Here is a 16,334-nt window from a genome sequence, read left to right as displayed (position 1 = left end):
CTCAATTTTAAAGCTCATTTGAATTCATTAACCCAAACTGCACTTTGTCATTTACACTGTACAGCTCAGGTACGACCTCTGCTGCTGCTGAGCCAGCGAGATGCTGAAGCTTGTTCATGCTTTTGCTTCCTTGATTACTGTTTTATTTCTTTGCTGTTCGTCTCTACAGCTGAATTGTGAAACACTTTGTGCAACATTCTGTGCATTAAGTTCATTCATTCACACATCACCCACAAAATGACCATCTGTATATCAGTCAGTCATGCTGGTGCACCTTTAATCCCTGAGAGAACTTTGTTTGTCTTGCAAGCCTCCACAGGAAACACGGTACACATTTAACAACAGCAAAACTCTGTTAAAACATCTGTTTACTGACTCTGACACAACTCGTGCAGAATAATCCAAGTCCCATGTATCCTGTCATACGCTCAGTCTCATCCATAATAATGAGGCGTTAAACAATAACGGCAACTGGACGTGTATCATGCTGACATGAAAGGATGGCTTTTGTTGTCGGTCTCTGACGCTGGAAGTCGACAACTTGGTAAATCAATATGTTCACCGCTTTCTGTGGGGGATGCAAGAAAAACGTTCTCACAAATTCAAGCTAACACTGCAGAGCTAATTAATGTACAAGTGGTCATTTTGGGGGTGAAGTATCTGAAGTGCTGGACTGTTTGTGGAAAGTTGACGTCACTCCTTTTTACATTTTGGTCTTTGTATGGATTTAAAAAATGTCACATAACATGCGTAGAGAGCTTCAGAGCTGTGAGGAGTGGATTTTGTTTCGCCCTGTTTAGTCTTTATGCTAAGCTAAGCTAAGCTAAGCTAAGCTAGCCAATCTGACTGTAGCTTCAAAAGCAGGATTTTAAAAGATATTTCCAAGTAGTTTTAGTGTGTTTGATATAAATCATCAGCGCAACTGTTTTGCTCCTGATCCGTCACAAGTTTGTAAGGCAGTATATTCATTAGCATTCAGCCATGAATAGTTTAACGAGAGCTCAGGATGGAGTTGATACCAAACTTTGAGCTGTGTGACAGAGGTGAGTGTCTCTGGGCTGAGGAGGAGAGCTCACAGATGGCACTGGGGGGGCCGGGGGGGCCGGGGACGTGTCTAAAGCTGCCGAGCCGCAGTCTGACTCATTCCACTCGCTTCTGAACTAAAGTGAATCACAGGCATAATAAATGAAGGGGAAATTCAGCCTGTTTGACAGCTGACGTCTCTCTCGCCAGCAGTGAGCTCTCCCTCTCTGACATACAGTCAGTAAAGGAGGAGGAAGAGGAGGAGGAGGAGGAGGAGGAGGAGGAAGCCAGCTGTTAAAGGGGGAAAGTGGTTGAGGAGGAGCAGAATATGTTGGGACACACAGCAAAACATCTCCATCCTAACAATTCATTCAGTCTCAGAGATCAGACGTAAAATCTTCAGCAGGATTTGTTTTTAACATTTTAAGTTTTTGCAACAGCTGCAGAAGATTTTAACGCTGAGCACTGAAATAAAATGACTTGTTATGATGGACTTTTTCACACCGCAAAGTTTAAGATTCACCGACTAGGAACATGAGAAAAAGGGGGGACAGAGGTGGTTTGATTTACCAACCTCCTTCACAATCTTTCTCTCTTTTCTCTCTTCATCAGTCTCACTAACACACACACTGTTTAGTGCAACACACACACACACACACACAGGTCAGACACACAACAGGTCACACAATAGGGGATGAGGAGATGAGGAGGAGGAGGGATGACGATGGACTTTTGTGGGCCATCGTCATCCCCGAGCAACAGAGCCCCACACAGGACTGGCATCTTGGCATCCGCTGTTTGTGTCTCCTCAGTTTTTGTATCTTAGGAGCCGAGATCAAAGCATCATTGTTGTCACTTTGCTCCGGCGTCACCATGCCTTTGTGCATCTGTCTGCGTCTAATAAGATGTGGCGCGTGTGAATAAGACTCTTTAGAAAGAAGCCAAACGCCTCTCAAATGCCAGTCCCTGGAGCAGAAATCAAAAGATAAAGAGGAGGGTGAGGAGGAGGAGGAGGGAGGAAGGGGTAAATAAGGATGTAAAGATGACACGATGGTCAGCTACGATCGATGGAATGAGGAAAAGAAAGCAAAAGGCAACAAAGAGAAAGGGATAACTCAAAAAAATAAGAAGCGGATGGTCTCACGTTCAAAGTCAAGGAAAACTATTGGGCCATGCTCAAGTTCGGCGCAAGCCAGCACTTTCAGGAGGTTTCCCATGAGCCCCCTGGAACAGAGAGAGGGGAGAAGTCTGTGGGTGATGAGGGGACGGGTGTCGGGGCTGTGCACGTGTACGTGTGTGTATGTGTGTGTGTGTGGTGTGTGAGAGGTGACGGTGTCGGGGTGGAGGAATGGATGAGAGAGGGCTGTTGGGATGATGTGGTGGAGGAATGTCCTGGGTGAAGCATGGCAACATGAACACAGAGCATCTTTAATCCCACTCCTTTATTTACAGATCAATATGTCGCTGATCTGGTGATGATGGCCGTCATCAAGGTCAGAGGTCAAAGGTTACAGGGAAGACAGTGTGAACAGGCAAAAATCTATGTGAACAATTATAACTATAAGAATTTATTCCTCACTCTATGACACAACTCTGAAAATATATGGCATTTTATTTGTTTAATTGGAAACTGAGTGCAGTGAAAAATAATAATATTTGAGAAAGAACGAAAAGAAATGACCCCCTCAATTAAAAGTATGTATTTATAAAAAAAATATATATAATGATTAGAATTTATTTCTCATTTTCTGGCAAAAATCTTAAACAAAAATCCTAAAACTATTCCAAGAATCACGCAAATAAAATAAAATAAAAATAAATAGATAAATTAAATAACAAAAAAATATTATTTATTATTATAAAATCATAATAACAGAGAAAAAAGAAAAAATAATGGGAAACTAAATAATAATAAATAAAACAATGTATCCCTTTCAAGTAAAACTCTTAAATTATATATTTTTGTAAAATTGTCTAAACTAAAAAAATAAAAGACTAGAAATTATTTCTTATTTTCTGAAAAACATTTTAAATTATATGTCAGTAGGAACTGAGTAAGCTAATCCAAGAATCAAACAAAAATAATAAAGAATTGAGAATCAAAAAAACCCCCAAACAAATACAAAATAATTCTGTGTTTAAAAGAATAAATAAATAAAATATATATATTTTTTCAATTTTCTGGCAAAAATCCTAAATTATATGGCATTATGTTGATTTCATGAGCAACTGAGTAAACTATTCCAAGAATAAAGTATAAATAATAATAATTGAGATAGAATGAAAATAATTTAAAAAAACTGAATCCTTATTAATTGTTTTTTTATTTTATTTTCTGGCAAAAATCTTAAAAATGATATGGTATTATATTTGTTTCACCAGGAATTGATTAAATCATCCCAACAATCATGCAAAAATAATAATTGAGAGAAAATTAGAATAAATGAAAACCACCAAAAAGAGAAAGAATTCTATGTTAAAATATATAAAAATACTAATTCATTTTATGCCACATGTTCTGGCACAAAATGTAAATTAAATGAGATCATATTTGTTTCAGTAGGAACTGAACAAAAATACTGAAAAATCAAATTGAGAGAATCAAAATTACTTGATAACCAACCGAATGACCTCGAGAGCAGAACCGAAAATAAAACTACACGAGTGCCCGACTGATTCGACCATCTCCGTCTGTGAGAACTCTGTAATGAGAGCTGTGCGTCAGAAATGAAACTGGACGAGACAAAGTGAGAAAGAGACGAGTTCCTGTGACATAAAAGTGAAGACGGAGAAATGTCGTACAGTTTTATTGTAGGTTTTACCTCTGAGGTCATTTATGGTTTAAAATTATTCATATTCTTCATTACTTTTATTTTTATTTATTTCTGAAGAGAATTTATTGAATAACACTGATTAAAAACATACTGTAAAAGTGCAGACCTGCATTAAGAGTCAAAGCTGGATATACTGTGTAAAACTCAAAATATATGTCCGTAACTTTTAGTGTTGTTTAAGATATAACAGCATAAATGAACTCTTCTCTGAACCTGTCTCAGGCTTTGACTCACACTGAGGCCTGTTTAGTCCCTGCACGTTATTTTATTTACACCATCATCAGACGCAGCGGTTTTCAGTAGAGAGAGTGGGACTAGAGAGCGTCTGACAGTGACAAACCACACCCACAACAACACTCCATCACAACACCAACAACTCAGCAGCTCACACCTAAATATCCCTCCGGTGACCCCGCCCAGCGACCTCCCACTGAACACCTCCGCTGCACACATGTGACCTCACATCTCAAGCACACAGACACGTGCACACACCCCGGCGCTCACTTACTTTCAAAGTCCAGGAAAAAATGTGGACAGTTCTCTAAATCCTTGCCAAGGACCTTAATGAGGTTCCCCATGGCTGGCGACCTGGACGGGAGGAAACAACAAGATGCATACAGAACCTGGCAACCCGCAGGAAAATACACAACATGCACATGGAAACCACAGCAGGTCGGGAGCGTTTTATTTTTACCCATCTGCACTTCTCTGATCATCCCTTATTCTTCCTCCCCTCCTCCTCTTCCTCCATCCTTCTGTCTCAGCAATATGTCCCGAGCAAAGTCAGACAGTCCCGTCATAAATGACACTGATCACAGTTTGCATCCCATACACAGCGCACGCTGTCCTCCATTAGACGCAGGCCGACATCCACTCGTGAATCATTTCGATCGCTCATCAGGAGTCACAAGAGCTGAGCAGAGGATTTAATCCAGTTACATCACTATAGTAACCTAATCAAAGCCTACTCTCTGCTAATGCTCCTCAAGTACAGCAGTCTATAGATTCTTTATGACGAGCTCTTTATACTTCATACACAAAGGCCACGTGCCAGAGCTTTATGAAGCCCATGATGTGAGCGTGATCAGATTATACTGCAGGTCAGACAGACACAGGATACATAGGAATACATGCTGGGTCTCTGCACATGCAGCTGCGGATCACACTGCATATGTCAGGTGTTTTACAACTGAAGAGCAGCGACCAGGCCAAACAGTGCGGAGCTGAAGGTTTCCACAAGACCAAGACCAGAGTCACAGCGACAACAGATTATACTGCATCATGAGGGGACAGCCATGGATCATGATTCAGGAGGTGAATGTGTCACTAGTGGGATCCAAACTGAAATAACTTCCCTAATATTAAGCCTTTTTCTCTCTAATCGCTGAATCAAAACGGGATAGATTTTAAATAGTAAATCATCGTGTGTGTAGATTATTCTCTGAACTAACAAGGTGGCAGAACACACAGTATGCACACAAAGAAGTAATGTGATCTAACGAGATATCTGGGATAAACCTATATCTTGGTATCTATCCTGAGGATGTAGCATCTACAGTCCAAGAAGGACATAGTAGTTTGGTATTGGTTGAACTGAAGCATCCATCTGGTGTCCAAACCCAGTGAACTCACTGTCATGTTTGAGATGATGTGAGCTTTGTGACATGGTGCGTTATCCTGCTGGAAGTAGCCATCAGAAGATGGGTACACTGTGGTCATAAAGGGATGGACACGCTCAGCAACAATACTCAGGTAGGCTGTGGTGTTTAAACCATGCTCAGTTGGTGCTAAGAAAATCTCCCCCACACCATTACACCACCAGCAGCAGCAGCAGCCTGAAGCGTTGATACAAGGCAGGATGGATCCATGCTTCCATCTGAATGTGGTTTTTCCAATCTTCTATTGTCCAGTTTTGGTGAGAAAACCCATGTGAATTGTAGCCTCAGTTTCCTGTTGTTAGCTGACAGGAGTGGCACCTGGTGTGGTCTTCTGCTGCTGTAGCCCATCTGCTTCAAGGTTGGACAAGGTGTTGTTGCTTCAGAGATGCTCTTCTGCACACCTTGGTTGGAACCAGTGCTTATTTGACTTCCTGTTGCCTTTCTATCATCTTGAACCAGTCTGGCCATTCTCCTCTGACCTCTGGCATCAACAAGGCATTTTGGCTCACTGGATATTTGCTCTTTTTGGGACCATCCTCTGTAAACCCTAGAGATGGTTGTGCTGAAAATCCCAGGAAATACTCAGACCAGCCCGTCTGGCACCAACAACCATGCCATGTTCAAAGTCACTTCAATCACCTTTCTTCATCATTCTGATGCTGCGTTTGAACTTCAGCAGCTCGTCTTCACCATGTCTACATGACTAAATGTTAATGAGCTGCTGCCACCTGATTGGCTGATTAGCTACCCACGTCTGCAGTTGATGAGTGTATACTGTATGTGATGTTCTCAGGATTTTAACAACCTTAAAGCTACTTCAGGAGGAAATTTAAGGAACATAGATGGAGGAGGACAGAGAGGCCTCATGTGTCACGTTAGAAAGACCCACAATAAACACAGAAACCAAGTGGAATCCAATATTCAAAAATGACTCTCGTCTGTGCCAGTGTCAAACAGCCTTCCTCCTTAATCGCCTCCCCTCCTCGATCATAAAGGGTCTTTGGTAGCAGAAGGTAAGCAGCTGCCAAGTTTCACTTCCTCTGTGTTTATGTGCTATGTTAGCACACAGCGGAGGCCGATCACTTTCGCCCTGCAAGAGTGATTTATGGGCAGCATTAGCATGTTTACAAGATGCCACCGTCCTGCGAAAAAACCCTCTTTTCACTGTTACTCAGCAGAACGGGTGTTGCAATGCAGCAGCGGGGTACAGACGGGGGGGATGGAGTTACAGTCCGGTCGCTGAGACAGCTCGACACTCTGATGAGAGCTGCGTCTACTGTATTACACCTGTATACCATCTACCAAATCTGTTGGGAGGCAGAGAGGGGAGCGATATGCTGAGTCACTGCTGTGACGTCCAGACGTGAAAAACGCAGCCTGACTCCTCGTGACTGTTCGACCACCTGCTCCCAGATACACCCTGAACTGATGCTATGAATACATGAATACCAGATTCACATCTTCACCCTGACAAGGTGACGGCAAAGGCAACATCAAGCTGAGGCTCACATCGCAGCCTCATACAAAGCAATGAAAGCTTTCTGACATGCGAGGAGGAGGAGGGTGTGTTAGAGGTGGCGTACACCACCCGAAAACACACACACACAAACGTTAACACACATAGAGCGAGTCTGGAGCAGCATGTGGTCCATCCTGAGAGCAGCGCTCGGCTGATGGTTGCCAGGATACTGTTGGCCTGGTAATATCGTCTGCTCGTCTCAGCAGAAGATGTGGAGGAAAAAAAAGCTTCCAGCTCTGCTCATGCTCTGGGTCAGCTGCTTACAGCGCTGATCTGATGCAGCAGGCTTTAACAGCTCTCTTTGTGTTCATCGCACAACACCAACAAATATTCACCAAAAAACACCCTCCAGGAAATCTAGAAACGAACCGACAGCTTCTCACACCTCTTCTTACCCTCGTTTCCTACAATCGATTTGCCTCTTCTGTTATCTGTAGCCCTGTTCTTCTTCGTCTTGGTCTTCGTCTTCCTCCTGTTCTCGTCCTCCCTGCTTTGTGAAGCGGTTGCTGTGAGTAAATCCCAGTTAGCCGGCTCACGGCGATAGCTGCAGTCCCACGGTGGCACTGGTTTCATAGAGAGTGATGTAAACTTCTGCTCTCGCTCTTTCTCCCTCTGCCTCTGTGTATCTCTGTCCACTTCACACTTCTCGTTTTCAGCCATCTATTTAAAGGCCTGTGGTTTTCTCTATTTGCTCTGCGTGCTCGATGCTGCACTTTGTTCTTTTTTTGTGTGTGTTATTTGTCATGCTGGTGGAGGAGGACACTCTGCAGGGCGAGGCTGTCTCTAATAAGAGCTTAAAATACTGTCTGTGCAACGTTATATTTGCATTTCTGTCTGTTTCCTCTGGCTGCACCGTCCTGATGTGTGTCCTTATCTTTTCAGCTCATACGCAAACAGAGAAAACTCCTTCTCTCTTTTCGTTTCTGACGTCAGAATGGGTTCCTCAAAAATATCCCCTCCAGCTCTCCTCTCTGCCTCACTTCTCTATTTCACCACTCAGCAGCACTCTCTCGGCTCCTCTGGCCTCGTCTGTCACAGGACGTCTCTGTCATGGTGCCATCCGGTCTCGCTGGTGGCCCTTAGGTGCAAACAAATCTAAGTGGCAGAATGGAAATAGCGATCGGCTGTGTAAACACATGTTCCCTCTTAAACTGGCATCCATAATGTACATTACATAAAAGCCGTTGGATGTATCAGCGTCTGATATTAAGACATCACATTCTGTGAATTAGGAAGTGTGCTTGGCGGCCACAGTTGCAGTTTCTCTTCCACGCAAACACACAACATGTTTGCAGTCAGCCAGTGTGAAAGTGGAGCAAAGTGCCTGTCTTATGCAACCGCACGGCACACAGCTCTCATCTGTAGTCCGGCAAGAGAAACCAAACCGAGGGGCTCCTCGAGTCTTAATAAAGACACGGCTCGGCTCCCACATGGTGACTGAAAAGCAAACCTGGTCCAGACTGGGAGCCAAGCAGGCAGAGCGAGGCCTCCCGGCTTCCTTTCAGCTCGTACTGAAAGATCCCTCCTGTTACAGCCTGCGAGCTTCAGCACTGTGGATTTACTGAGCACAGTAACAACACCGCCCGCCTGTGCCAAGTCTAACGTCTATTAACTCAGCAGTAATACCATCTGAACTCCTCTCTCCATCTGTGTCTCTTTCTCTCTGCCTCTAAACCACAATGATCTCTCTTTCAGGAGCACACTGGCTATTCAGTGGCCTGTGAATCAAACCCAAGCGGCAGCTGCACTGTACACAACCGATGCAGCGACTGTACTCTCCCAGCTCTCCTCTCTCCCATCACTCTTTCCTTACTCCTTAATTGTCTACCCGTCTCTCCTCGCTCAGACTCGCCCATATGGTGTTTCTCTGTCGTGTCATTATTTTTCAGCTCAGTTCTTAAAAACACATCTTTTCCCACTCCTCATTTTTCCTTCCTACCTTCGCTTGTGTTTATCCCTCCAGAACACTTCACTGCATCAACCAGGGCTTGTCAGCTCCACACAGTGGTTACAGCATCAGCACCCTCCACCTGACAGACACACACAGGCAGAAACAGAAATTAACATAAAATTCATGCACAGTACAGTGTGTGTGTGTGTGTTTTGTTGTAGTCTTAAATTAGGTTTGAGGAAGCATCGGCTCATTAAGGCCAAAGAAAGCATGAACAAAGTGAGGGCCATGAGGGCAGATTAACATAAGAGCAGAAAAATACCACAATAATTATGTAATGAGGCTAGTGCTGGTTCGCCTGGGGTCATCTCTGTGTTCTCCTGGGCCTGGCGTAGCCTTGTGTTTAATTTTGAGCTTGTTTCTCTTGATATAAACCAACACTGTAAGAGACTGTCTTTACACTTCAAGTAGCAAAAGAACAAAGGTGTGTGCACGTTTCAAATGCAGTTTGAGTGGTTAAAATCTGTTCAGCCACTGTGGAGACATCAATGTCTAAATCTAAGGAAACTGTCTTGCCTGCAAGTTTGACGACTAATGGTTTAAAAAGTATATACCAGCAGTATAGTGTAGTGTATGTGGGTGATGTCAACATGCTGACTCAGAGATACACTCAACATTTGAGCGGATACTGAGTTTGGGAGCACAAGACTCTGGGAACAAAGACATAGGATATGAATTTACCCAGCTAGCATTGCAGTGTAACTAAATACACAGAGATTTACCTGCTACTAGGCATCTACACACGTTACTATTCTGTAGTTTAAACCGTTATTTTTCTGCCCATCGCAGAAACAAGCTGTGATTACAACATTAATAAACTGTATCATCACAGACAGTAAACTGACAGAGTGAGCATGTTAGCATACAGCTGCCTTACTGCACATCTAGGAGATGCAGAGTGACATTAGCATCACCGAGACTGTATGATAAAGATAGACGACATGACATCTCCCCAAAACCAGTGTTAATTGGTAACGACCTTTTTTCTATGACAGAAACAAGAGAGTGTTTTCAAGACAAGAAGCGACGAAAGTGTTTGTGGTGGACTATCGGACATTGTTCTTGTAATGATCTTCAGATGCCACATGAACAACAGGCTGGAAACCCCAGTAAATAGTCTGCACCAGGATGTTTGGGTTGGTGTGAGTTGTGAGCTGTAATTCAGCAGTAAATAATCAGCCGTGTGTGTCTGACTGTGGATGGTGGAGCTGCTGAATGGATTTGTGGGGTTTGTTAGTTGCAGTTAGCAGCTAGCTCCGCTCGCAGCCTTCACAGCTTCACCCCGCAGGACTCCACTCAGTCCGGACTGGAGAAGGTTTGTGGGTTGATGGTGTTTGACAGGCAGGTAGGAGGCTCAGTTATCTGTGAGTGTAGCTGTGCTGTAAGTAAACAGTCTGAACTCAGATGAAAGTTTAGTTTGAATCACCAACTCTGTGAGAGGACACCAGTTTAAACCTCCAGACTAACATGTTGCACATGAAGAAACAAGTTATGTTTCTGCTTCTTAACAGTCACATGGATAAGTCAGAGTTTACAATGAACCTGGGGACAAATCCTAGTTGGCTCACATTAGTTATTTGTGCTGTCAGAATTTTTGAGACACTGGGCTACACTAAGTTTCTAGTGCGCCCGCTCTATCAACATATTCTTACTCCGATTTCATCACATATTGACATTTGGTCATAGACTTTCCAGTTCCACTTAGGTGTTGACATTCTGGGACACACTGGCTGCGTATCATGCTGATGTGAAAGGACGGCTTTATTCGTCTGTGTCTGACGCTGGAAGTCACTGACGAAGCGCCGGATTTCAGCACTTTTGAAAGTGAGACTGGCTTGAAAAAGCAAGCCTTTTCGGTGATCAGGAAACTAACAATGAGCTGAAACAAGCTAAAAGGCTAAGCAGCACTAAGATGAACTGCAGTCAGAGTCAGGTGATAATTCTCTGAGTCTGTCACTACATCTACCCCTTGTCTTGTCAGATATAGCCATCTGATCTATTATTATTCTTAAAAACATATAATAGCTGCTTTAAATGTCTCATGATGGTCCCAAAGGAGTCATATCAGTTGAGTTATAACGTTTCCACACTGCAGTTATTAGCACTCCTGGATCACAGTCAGAAACAAAAGATTTGTAGCTTCATCCAAACGGATCAGTGTTTTCTTTCCACAAGCAGAATATATCTCGTCTGAACCTCGAAGGTTCGTCTTTGTTTCCAGTTCGTACATTTCAATAACAGATGAGGATCGTTAAGATTATCACATCACTGCATCTCTTACAATTCCAGCGCTGTCTTAATGATGGTGTAACTATTAACACTCCTGCTGCTGCCCTTGCATCATCGAATCTCATCAATAGAGAGTGCAGACAGCAGAGAGGCGGGGGCTTTGAAGAATAGTTGCCAAGGAAACACAGCCTCTTATTCTCATGGCAACACACAGCCGGGTACTGTTCAGTGTTAGCAACATGGATGGATGGATGGATGGATGGATGGATGGATGGATGGACGGACGGACGGACGGATAGATAGACAGATGAAGGGGCAGACAGACGAATGGACGGTTCGATAGATTGATTGATGATTGGACGGACAGACTGATGGATGGATGGAAAGATGGAAAAGATGGATAGATAGACAAACGGACAGTCGGATGGATGGATGGATTATTGCATGGATAGACGGATGGATGAATAGACGGACAGATGGGTGAATGGACAGATGGATGGATGGATGGATGGATGAATGGATGGATGGATGGATGGATGGACGGACGGACAGTCGAATGGACAGACAGATGAATGGACGGTTCGATAGATTGATTGATGATTGGACGGACAGACTGATGGATGATGGAAAGATGGAAAAGATGGATAGATAGACAAACAGACAGTCAGATGGATGGATGATGAATGGATGGATAGATGGATGAACGGTCAGACAGATGATGGATGAATAGACCAACAGACAGTTGCTATAGAAAGATGGATGGTTGGACGGGCAGACAGATGGATGGATGCATGGATTATTGCATGGATAGATGGATGGATGAATAGACGGACAGATGGGTGAATGGACAGATGGATGGATGGATGGATGGATGGATGGATGGATGGATGGATGGATGGATGGACAGACGGATGGATTGTAGGATAAACAGATGGATGGATAGATAAATGGACAGTCAGATGGTTGGATGAATGGATGGATGGATGGATGGATGAATGGATGGATTGTACTCTTCTTAATCTCCAGAGTGTGTTGAACACCAGATGATTGACTTTCCTTCTTGTGTGGTCGTAAACCAGACCGTCCACTCCTGGAATTACATGTCCTTTACCTTAAATAGGGACTTTCACTTTGACTGTGTCTTCTCTTAAAGTAAATTACCTAAAGTTTATTGATTTGTCCTCTCAGTGAAAGGGCAAAGGTCAAGTACTGCACAGGACGCTGACGTCAAGAGAGGTGACTACTTGACCTGAGACACTGAGGTCAACATTTCTGGACAGAGTTAAAGAGGACTCCATCTTTCTACCTGAGTCTGACTTTGCTTGTTACGGTCTTCTTCTTCTTGACCTTTAAAACGGACATGAGGTGGAATCCAAACTGTGTCTGCATACATTTATATGTCACCACTAAAAGGCCGTCTTCATTTCCTGGTGTTTGGAACCACAGAGAAGAAGTTGTTTGAGGTACAGTGTATCATTAATGGAAAAACAGCTCTCTGCAGCTGGTGTCATAAATATTAATGAGTTTTCAGATCCAACTGAAAGCAGACATATAATTTTACTGAGGCTTCGGGGCCCTGACTACACAGTTTGATGGATTAATAATTTTCATTTCTGTTCATTAGTTGAGTGCTTTAGTTTGCCATCAGAGCTCCTGTTTGCTTTCTGATTAATCTGAGCCACGCACAAACTTCTGCTTCCTTCTCTGGAGTTGATACACAACATTTCAGATGCAACTGCATTCACTTTGATTGGATTTAAATAATCTTAGACACATTTAATCTTTGATCCAACTCAATTTTTATGTGCTCAAATACAGTCCAGTCAAAACAGGGTACACATTTCTACAGTAACCCTTCACAAAATGTTCTGTATATGGTAACTGGACTTACATAGCACCACTCAAAGAGCTTTTATACTACATGTCACATATTCATACACTGGTGGTCGAGGCAACCATACCAGGTGCCACCCGCTCATCAGTGAAACATTCACATGCACTCACACACTGTCACAGCCATCAGGAGCAATATGGGATTATGTATCATGGACACTTGGACATGTAACCTGGAGGAGCTGGGGATTGAACCGCCGATCCTAGTGGACGACCCACTCTGTCTCCTGAGCCACAGCCGCCCTGTGTAGTAACACAAATGTTGAGTGTTCATACAGATACACCAACATAAAGTGTCAGTAAAGGACTGCTGATGGTGCTGAGGGGTCAAGTTCAGGGGTCAATTTTACATCCATTTTTACTGTCCATCGAGTCCACCAAGAGGCTCCAGACCAGACTGAGTGCTGAGCTCAGTGGTTCATTGGTGACCTTGAAAACAGCAGCTTGAAAAATGGATGATGATGGATGGATTGATCGATGGATGGACAGACAGATAGACAGATGATGGCTAGACAGACGGATGATCAGATGGAAGGCTGGATGGATGGATGAAAAGATGGATGGACAAATGGACGGACAGAAGAATGTACAGATGGATGGATGGATAGAAGGACAATGGATGGATGGTTGAATTGATGAATGGATAAATGGATAGATGGATGGATGGGTGGATGAATGAATGGTTGGACTGATGGATGGATGGACAGATGGATTGATAATGGATGGATGGATGGATGGATGGATGGATGGATTGACTGACTGACGAATGTACAGACGGAGGGACAGAAAGATGGACGGATGGATGGATAGACAAACGAATGATCAGATGCATAGATGGATGGGCTGTAGGATATACAGATGTATGACTGTTGACAGTGTTGTCCTATAGGATTCCCTGTTATGTTTGAAAACATATTAAAAGCATTTTCGATTTTGATTCAGCACAATGCTGCTGGAATAAAAAGAAAGAGATGAATGACAGAAACAGGTCTGTGCAGGCTCCTTCTCCTTCAACCACACCAGAGTTCCAGCACAAATGATGGGGTTGAAATAAATGGATCTGCACTTGTATAGCCCTTTTTTGGTCGTAAGACCTCTCAAACATACACTGGTGGCAGAGGCAACCATACAAGATGCCGGCAGCTGCTCAGCTTAAATGCACTCACACACCGATGGCTCAGCCATCAGGAGCAATTTGCAGTCCTGTATCTTGCCCAAGGATACTTTGCAGATTGGAGGCATGCAGTCTGGAGGAGCCAGGAATCAAACTACTGATCCTCCACTAAGTTGACGACCTGCTCTACCTCCTGAGTCACAGCTGCACGTTTGAGGTGTTTCTTCATCTAACAACTAAACCACTACTATGACCAATGGCGACTCAATCTGCTGAGTAGGGCTGCAATATGTGTTTGAAAGCCTCAGAAACAAGAAGGTTTTGGTTGAGCATCTTCAGCGCTGCTTTCAAAGATTCTCGAAGTCTGTATAACTGAACATGCCTTATCCAAAAATTATTCCCGCATTTGTTGTGTGTTTGATCAAATGAAGCTTTAGCAAAAGTTCAGTCAGAAGACAATACTGTTCATGCTCAAGCTCAGTTTTCTTTCTCATCCTGCCATTCACTCCTTGCATGCACGCTCACCCGCTATCTTTAGCTGTCATTGTCAGGGGCTGTCAATCGAGTCATCAGCTGATTCACAATCAACCAACAGCACAGCGACACACCTTCTCTGTCAGCCTATCATCTTACTACTCCTCATGTTTTCCTCTTATCACCGCCTAGTCTTTATGGATTCATCAGCCTCATCAGCCTCAGAGTCATCAGCCTCCACCACCAGCGTCTGGACTCCATGGGGGGATTTATCTTGCTGCCGCTCAGATGTCCCTCGATTACATAATATCTCCCTCTGGTGTCCAAGAGCCAAAGACTTCTGTTAAATCCAGGGGCCATAAACACGCCACATCTTTAACTGCCTGGAAAACGCGAGGTCAGGCGCTAGGTGCTACTCTTCTGCCTTTTCTGTGCCAACTTTTAAGAGTGCAGCGGCAGGTTGCGTCCCATCCATCCTCAACAAGCACCGCATCATAGCCTGTTTATCACAGACTGATATTTGTGGATGAAGGAAAAAATATGTGTCAACTGTGATTGGTTGGTCCTCGTCACATGAAACACGTGTACAGGCCTTACGCTGCCCTGTACTGTAGCATGTGTTTGTTGTTTCTCCAAAAACTTAGTGAGGTTTTTCTTTTATTTGTCGGCCTGTGTGAAAAGTGTTTGTATACCATACTTCTATATCTTCGTTTAAAGTATTTAAAGTCTAAACTAATCAGTCAGATTCCAGGAGGACTTGATATTGGCGCTGCCACTTGATGAGCCTCATCATGAATCAGTGTCCTGCTAATCAAATATTCCACTACTCTGCAGTCTCCAGAGAGCAGACACTGAGAGAGGAGTCCGGCCATGTGGAGGGACAGTCTTTAAATATAGCTGCTTTTTCAGCAACGTCAGGAGGAGATGGTGGAGGAGTGGGAGGGTCTGAGGGGGAGGACGGGAGACAGCGAGAGATCACAGAGTCATTGTACACAGACATCTGTCCGCTCAGATGAGAGTCAGTGTTACTCAGCTCGTGTTAGTTCTGCTCACTGAACAGGTCGTTCTTTAAAAAACCCACTGGTGATTATTCCTCTTCTCACTCTCCATCTCTTTCACTCTCTCTCAACCTTTCCCTCGACACACCCCTCTCTCTGCCCCCCGTTCACTCCGAGCCCCTCTTTTATGCAGCCCTTCATTCAGTCATCTTCTCGCCACACACCCTTTTGACCTCTTCCTCTTCTCATGTGTCTTTTCAATCCTCCCTCTCTCCTTTCCTTCTTTGTTCTCAGCGTACTCTGCCTAAAGGTGGAGACGAGTGAAGAGGGCTGAGGATAAATCTGCAGCTTATACGTGTGTTTTAAGAGACAGGAGGAGAGAAGAGGAGGATGAAGAGTGAAATAAACTCCCACATAAACTCACTCACTCCTCTGTTTGTTTGGAGAGAAGCTGAATTACATAATGTACAGTTAGTTTACTGTACAGTGCTGTGTGGAGCATCATGAAGGTGGAAGGATGGAGGGGAAATGGGTGGTGATCATACAGTGGAGGTTAGTTTATGGGAGGAGATGAGAGAAATGAGAAGGAGACAGGAGAAGAGGAAAGGAAAGAAAAGGAAAGGAAATGAAAGGAAACGATA

General features: G+C 43.7%; 1 protein-coding gene and 1 long non-coding RNA gene across 6 annotated transcripts in view; one reads left to right on the top strand and one right to left on the bottom strand.

The window, feature by feature from the left end:
* The window catches only part of LOC125904640 (uncharacterized), a 237,357-nt gene that overhangs the window by 125,550 nt on the left and 95,473 nt on the right, over nucleotides 1-16,334 (top strand). The gene's annotated exons all lie outside the window — the stretch shown is intronic.
* The window catches only part of fam49al (family with sequence similarity 49 member A, like), a 42,991-nt gene that overhangs the window by 13,625 nt on the left and 13,032 nt on the right, over nucleotides 1-16,334 (bottom strand). The window contains exons 2-3 of one of the 5 annotated variants that reach the window (XM_049602117.1): nucleotides 8,974-9,064; nucleotides 2,168-2,247 (exon numbers count right to left, since the gene is read on the bottom strand). In XM_049602117.1, the coding sequence (XP_049458074.1) occupies nucleotides 2,168-2,240 (73 nt within the window). In that variant the 5' untranslated portion in view covers nucleotides 2,241-2,247; nucleotides 8,974-9,064. Of the gene's footprint in view, nucleotides 1-2,167; nucleotides 2,248-4,365; nucleotides 4,446-7,429; nucleotides 7,876-8,973; nucleotides 9,065-16,334 lie in introns of those variants that run through there. The other 4 variants (XM_049602119.1, XM_049602120.1, XM_049602115.1 and 1 more) reach the window with 4 other exon arrangements.

This window comes from Epinephelus fuscoguttatus, linkage group LG17 (genome assembly GCF_011397635.1).
Source record: "Epinephelus fuscoguttatus linkage group LG17, E.fuscoguttatus.final_Chr_v1".
NCBI lineage: Eukaryota > Metazoa > Chordata > Actinopteri > Perciformes > Serranidae > Epinephelus > Epinephelus fuscoguttatus.
Note: the sequence above shows the minus strand (reverse complement) of the source record. Positions and strands in the feature narration are given on the sequence as shown.